Consider the following 6555-nt stretch of genomic DNA (forward strand, 5'->3'; position numbering starts at 1 on the left):
ATGGAGCAACTCAACAGTGCTAACCTTGAAGACAAAACCACCGGTACTTACCTGATTACCAACCAACAACCCCATGATGAGTTTCCCAAGCAATACATTTGGCCCAAAACTGATCAAGATGCTGCTACTGAAGTGCTAAATGCACCGGTAATAGACCTAGATGGAGTTTTTACGCATGATGAACATGCTATAGCTAATGCAGTCAACCTTATTAAGGAATCATGCACTGTCCATGGTTTCTTTCAAGTCATCAACCATGGCATTGATCTTGGATTTCTTGCGTTGGCTGATGAACACGGTCGTGCTTTCTTTAATCTTCCAATAACCGAGAAAATGAAGTGCACGAAAAAAGAGGGGAGCATGGCTGGTTTTACCAGTGCACATGTTCATCGGTTTTCTGAAAAACTGCCATGGAAGGAGATGTTAAGTTTCGAGTATCATGAGAATGGTCCTGAAGAAGTTGTTGTTGATTACTTTAATTCAACATTGGGTAGCCAATACAAAGAAACCGGGTATGATTTTCTAACCATTTTCTGTTAGTTTTAACACTGATAAAGTACAAGGCAATAAAAACTGTTTGAATTGAATGTAATTTTTTTTTTAATTTTGACTTTTTATATTAAAGAAATTGTGGAGAAAATACTGAAGATATTCAAAATTAAATTGGTTATATGCAGCTTGATCTACCAAAGGTGTTGTCAATCGATGAGGAAATTAGCTCTTAACCTTATGGAGTTGTTGGAAATCAGTTTGGGTGTTGAAGGGCAAAACTACTATAGAAAGCTGTATGAAGACTGTATTTCACTGGTGAGATGCAACTATTATCCCAAGTGTAACCAGCCTAACCTAACGCATGGGGTTGGACCCCACTGTGATCCGACCACAATCACCATACTCTATCAGGATCAAGTTGGAGGACTAGAAGTGTTTGTGGATAACAAATGGAAATCAATTACACCCAATCCTGATGCCTTGGTCATCAACATCGGTGACACCTTCAAGGTAAAAAATGTTTAAATATGTCTAAGTATCTTAATAGATTGCTGAGTATATGGCTTAGGTTTGTATGCCCACACAAATGTGTCCCATGCAAAAGTATTACTATAAGTTGGACGTTTTTGGACGTCCGAACAAGTTTTTCAGGACATTTTCTAAATAGTTGTTTTACGACACCTTTGAGAAGTTTCCAATGAACACAATTTTTTTTATAAGAAATATGTTTTCATAAGAACTATTTTCAAATAGACTAATAACACGTTTTATTTCAAAATTTTCTCAAAAAATGTGTTCGAGCATGCAATTGTTTGGTCTTATATACTTAAGTCTTATATATCAGTCTATTATGGCATTTAGACATATTTGACGTCTTATAAAACCAATTTTGTTATAATATTTCATTCAAAACTTTTAAATGTTTAGAGATTCACTGATAAAATTGGATCAAATGCCACTTGGTTCTTAATTAACATGTTATATCTGGTATTCAATATGCAGGCATTATCAAATGGAAAGTATATGAGCTGCTTGCATCGCGTAGCAGTGAATAGATTCGAACCAAGGTTGTCGGTGGCATTCTTCTTGAGCCCAAAAGGAGATAAAGAGCTAAAACCGCCACAAGATTTAATCAATAAAGATGGAGAACAAAAATACCCTAGTTTCAAATGGGAACAATTTCTCGACTTCACTCAAACGCAACACAGAGCTGATGAGAACAATCTTGAAGAGTTTATCAAATGGCTCATGTCTTCCAAAAATCCCCAATCTGTAGTTGCTTGAAAGTAATTCTTATATATGAAGCTATTATTATGAGTAATGACTAGTTAATGACTTATATTTGTAATGCTATATATATATATATATGCTTATGCAAATTATATGAAATATTACAACTTATAATAATTGTACTCCATTAATTATGGTTGTTTATGAGTAAAATTATCTCTTAAAATTCCGTTTTTCCCTACGGTATTCAGTTATTACATTAATAGTCATTATGGTTTGCATTTCTTTCTTTTTCGTCCCTTAACCTAACAGTCGTTAGTGAGATTTGTTAAGTATGGGACACATCGATCTTTTTACTTTTTTTTTCTGTTTAATTTGTTTGATTAGGCACCCATGTACAAATTAATCCAATTTTCATATTGTTACCAATTAATTTATACAACATACCAGGAGGGGGACAAATCAAATACAAACGATGGAAATATTACAAACCATACAAACCAATTATGTGAAAATGATGAACGTTTATTTATTATGATTTGAATATTTATGGAAGACGATTAGAGTTTATTAATTATAATCAACAATTTATATTAGAAAATAATCGATATATTTATGAAAAACGATTAGAGTTTATTAATTATAATCAACAATTTACATTAGAAAATAATCGATATATTTATGAAATCAGGTACTCGTTAGACTTGATGGACGGTTGAGATTAATTTGTATGTTTTATGAGCTTTCTATGGTTTATATTTGATTTGTTATATATATATATATATATATATATATATATATATATGATGATAATCAAATAAGAACCATAAAAAAAATTAAAAACCTTGAGAATCAATCACAACCATTTAATCACTCTAATCTAACAAACCTTAGTTAATGTTCCAAGGTCATGATGATATTTTTCTTTTCTTTTCTTGATTATTTTCAATTTTTTTTTATAGATATCAAAATTTAGAATCAATTATTTTTTTTTTTAATTCAATCGTATGTAAAGTAATTTATACGTAATATAAGATATTTTAATTTTCATTAATTGATAATAATCTTTTATATTTTATTAGTTTATGATATTATTAATTTAATTTTTACTCGTTTGCTTTCTCACATATACGTTATTCGATGGTAACGTATAAAAAAACGTACGACTTAATAAAAATATATTTGATTATTTTAAATAGTAAAACATCAAATGGGGAAAAAAATATTGTAAATGTAAAGAGATTGTATTTAAACATTACGTGGAATCACCAAAGTTTTATGTCATGCAATAAAATAATATAATGTCATTGTAGTGAAATAATATAATGTCATTGTAGTGAAACAAATTTAGCGTTGTCTGACAATATGAAAACAAGACAATATTGATATGAAATGTGATCAAACGTGAAATAGTAAAATATTCTTTTTATATTGCGAAACAACATAATGTCGTTAACGTGAAACAGATAAATTGTTGTTTCACAAGGTGAAATAATGTAATATTGTTTCACAATTTAAAACAATACAAAAAAAATGTGAGATGAAACACTAAAGTGTTATTTCATATTGTGAAACGACACCATGTTGCTAATTTGAAATAATGTAGTTTTGTTTCAGATAGTAAAACAATGTAGTGTTTTTTTTTTCACATGATGAAAAAAACGTAGTATTGTTTCACAATATGGAAAGAAACAAAAAATGACGTGAAATGTGATGTGAAATACTAAAGTATTGTTTCACAAGGTGAAACAATATATGAGTGAAAATTGCATTTATTGAAAAAATGTAAAAAAGAACAAAAAAATATTCGTGTCAAATTAAATAAAATAAAATGTACGCTATTTATATAATTTTTTTGACTTAGAATATTATTATAATTAATATGTGTTATTATGATTAGTATATTTTTTATTTAAAATAATTTTAATTTTAAAGGTGTTAGAGATAGAAAGAGAAAAGATTTATATTTATGTCCTTTTAATTAATCTTGATTGTGACTGAGTTAATCTTTTATAATTCTCCACTATTTTGTCGTTAGTATTTGATTTGTCCCATACATACATACATATAGAGAGAGAGAGATAGGATCGTGCGAGAATGAAAGTTATGATGAGAAGCGTAAGAAATGATCTGAACAGTTAATCACTTTTAACATCATGCTCACCAATGAATTGAGCTTTAAAAAGGAATTGAGTTGGTAAATCTCGGTGCATCTCATTAGTGTTGACATTCAATTACGATAGATTCAAGGGTGAAGATCTCTTCTTATGATTCTTATCATAACTTTTTTTTTCTCACAGGGCCCCAACCCTAATATATCTAGGCGAATGATCGTGTGAGAATGAGAGTTAAGGTGAGAAGCGGAAGAAACTATCTACACTCTTGATCACATTTAATCTCAAACCTACCCATTAATCGTATCTGATTCGGTGCATACCACAAAATACAATTTATTTCTCTCACTAAATTCTTCAAATCTTTTTGGTTAGAATTCTCCAAATTTGAAGAATTTTAAGTTTCTCTTATACTTTCTATATTTCATACTTTCTATTGGATCAAAACGACAAAAAATCCAAAACCCTACTTTTCTTTATTTTAAAGGATCTATTGGAATTTTTTAAGACGTTAAAGAACATACTATAAACTTAATGTAACATTTTTACACATAACAAACAATTGATTGCGCATATAAAACAGTGTAAGTACGACAAACCTATAAACCTGATGTTGTTGTGACTCTACTATAAATATCATGATACCTCAACTTTTCTAATACGTGCGTTCCAATGGAGCAACTCAAGAATGCTAACCTTGAAGACAAAACCACCAACTCCTCCCTTATTTTCAACCAACTACCCGATGATCATTTTCCCAAACAATACATTTGGCCCAAAAATGATAACGATATCGTAACCGAAGTGCTAGATGCACCGATAATAGACCTACAAGGATTTTTTACGCATGATGAACAAGCTATAGCTAATGCAGCCAACCTTGTGAAGGAATCATGCATGAGCCATGGTCTTTTTCAAGTTGTTAACCATGGCATTGATCTCGAACTTCTCGCGTTGGTTGATAAGCACGGTCGTGCTTTCTTTAATCTTCCAATAGCCGAGAAAATGAAGTGCAAGAAGAAAGAGGGGATCATGCTTGGTTTCACCAATGCACATGCTCATCGGTTTTCTGAAAAACTGTATTGGAAAGAGATGTTAAGTTTCGTGTATCATGAGAATGGTCCTGAAGAAGTTGTTGTGGATTTTTTCAATTCAACGTTAGGCGACCAATACAAAGAAACCGGGTATGATGATGTAACCATTTCCCCCTTGAAATAAAGGGATATTATATTTATAAAAATTATTACTGTCAACCAATTTTATTTTATACTCTTCAAAACTGAGAAATTGTTAGAGCTGTATATTTTTAAAGAATTTTTTTAAAGTATATGTTGGAAATGCTCTTACCAGTTAAAATTAAATTGGTCGTATACAGCTTGATCTACCAAAAGTGTTGTCAATCAATGAGGAAATTAGCTCTTGACCTTATGGAGTTGTTGGCGATTAGCTTGGGTGTCGATGGGCAAAACTACTTCAAAAAGTTATACGAAGACTGCGTTTCACTGGAGAGATACAACTATTATCCTAAGTGTAACCAGCCTAACCTAACGCAAGGGGTTGGACCTCATCGTGATCCGAACACAATAACTATACTTTTTCAAGATCAAGTTGGAGGACTGGAAGTGGTTACGGATAACAAATGGAAATCAGTTACACCCATTCCTGATGCATTGGTCGTCAACATCGGTGACACTTTCAAGGTAAAAGTGTTTAAATACGTCTGAATGTCTTAATAGATTGCTTATATGATATAAGTATATGACTTAAGTTAATTTGTACGACCAAACAAATGTTATGTAAAAGTGTTGCAATGAGTTGAAAAAAATGTTTTTAGACGTCTTAACAAGTTCTTCAAGAAACTTTTGAAATAAAGTGTCATATTAGTTTTTTTATATGATGCTTATGAGAAATGCCCAATGAGCACATTTTTTTATAGAAAATGTGTTTTCATAAGACATTTATTCAAATAATATTATATTAGTACGTTTATTTCAGATATATCCCAAAAACTTGTTCAGATGCACAATTGTTTGGTCTTATATACTTAAATCTTATAAAGCAGTCTCTTATGACATTTAGATATATTTGACGTCTTATAAAATCAATTATGTTATAGTATTGAATCAAAACTTTAAAGATATAGAGATTCACCGATAAAATTGGGTCAAATGTCATTTGGTTCTTAATTAACAATTTATATTTGGAATTCAATATGTAGGCACTATCAAATGGGAAATACTACTTGAGCTGCCTGCATCGTGTAGCAGTGAATAGGTTCGAACCAAGGCTATCGGTGGCATTCTTCTTGTCCCCAAAAGGAGATAAAGAAGTAAAACCACCACAAGATTTAGTCAACAAAGATGGAAAGCAAGAATACCCCGATTTCAAATGGGAACAATTTCTCTACTTTACTCTAACAAAACAAAGGATTGACGAGAATACCTTTGAAGAGTTTACCAAATGGCTCACATATTCCAAAAATCCCCGATACATAAGTGTTTGGAAGTAATTCATACATATGAAGCTCGTATAATATGTATTGAACAATTAAAGACACACACAGAGAACCTCATTTTCATTAAGAAATGAGGAACTGCACAAAACGCGACACATGACATATTTATCAGGAATCTGGATGTGTTATTCATTATGAATGTTGTAACATATTTATTATTAATGTATGATTATGAAGAATAACACATCCATATTCATCTTGAAT

General features: G+C 30.9%; 2 protein-coding genes across 2 annotated transcripts; both read left to right on the forward strand.

Annotated features, from left to right (window-relative positions):
* On the forward strand, window positions 1–1776 carry LOC112509141 (gibberellin 20 oxidase 3-like). Its single transcript, XM_025114001.1, has 3 exons — window positions 1–512; window positions 678–1002; window positions 1495–1776. Exons 1-3 carry the CDS (start codon window positions 1–3, stop codon window positions 1774–1776), a joined length of 1119 nt encoding a protein of 372 aa, XP_024969769.1.
* Window positions 1777–4508: 2732 nt separating this feature from the next.
* On the forward strand, window positions 4509–6345 carry LOC112509142 (gibberellin 20 oxidase 3-like). The gene is made up of 3 exons (XM_025114002.1): window positions 4509–5020; window positions 5212–5536; window positions 6055–6345. Exons 1-3 carry the CDS (start codon window positions 4509–4511, stop codon window positions 6343–6345), a joined length of 1128 nt encoding a protein of 375 aa, XP_024969770.1.
* Window positions 6346–6555: the final 210 nt, after the last annotated feature.

This window comes from Cynara cardunculus (genome assembly GCF_001531365.2).
Source record: "Cynara cardunculus var. scolymus isolate 2C chromosome LG 3, CcrdV1, whole genome shotgun sequence".
NCBI lineage: Eukaryota > Viridiplantae > Streptophyta > Magnoliopsida > Asterales > Asteraceae > Cynara > Cynara cardunculus.

What these genes read in the sequence shown, in the direction of transcription:
- LOC112509141 (XM_025114001.1), top strand. Translation starts at nt 1, where the DNA reads ATGGAGCAACTCAACAGTGCTAACCTTGAAGACAAAACCACCGGTACT. An exon ending in AGCCAATACAAAGAAACCGG is followed by an intron (nt 513 to 677) that starts GTATGATTTTCT and finishes GGTTATATGCAG; the next exon opens with CTTGATCTACCAAAGGTGTT. An exon ending in ACATCGGTGACACCTTCAAG is followed by an intron (nt 1,003 to 1,494) that starts GTAAAAAATGTT and finishes TTCAATATGCAG; the next exon opens with GCATTATCAAATGGAAAGTA.
- LOC112509142 (XM_025114002.1), top strand. Translation starts at nt 4,509, where the DNA reads ATGGAGCAACTCAAGAATGCTAACCTTGAAGACAAAACCACCAACTCC. An exon ending in GACCAATACAAAGAAACCGG is followed by an intron (nt 5,021 to 5,211) that starts GTATGATGATGT and finishes GGTCGTATACAG; the next exon opens with CTTGATCTACCAAAAGTGTT. An exon ending in ACATCGGTGACACTTTCAAG is followed by an intron (nt 5,537 to 6,054) that starts GTAAAAGTGTTT and finishes TTCAATATGTAG; the next exon opens with GCACTATCAAATGGGAAATA.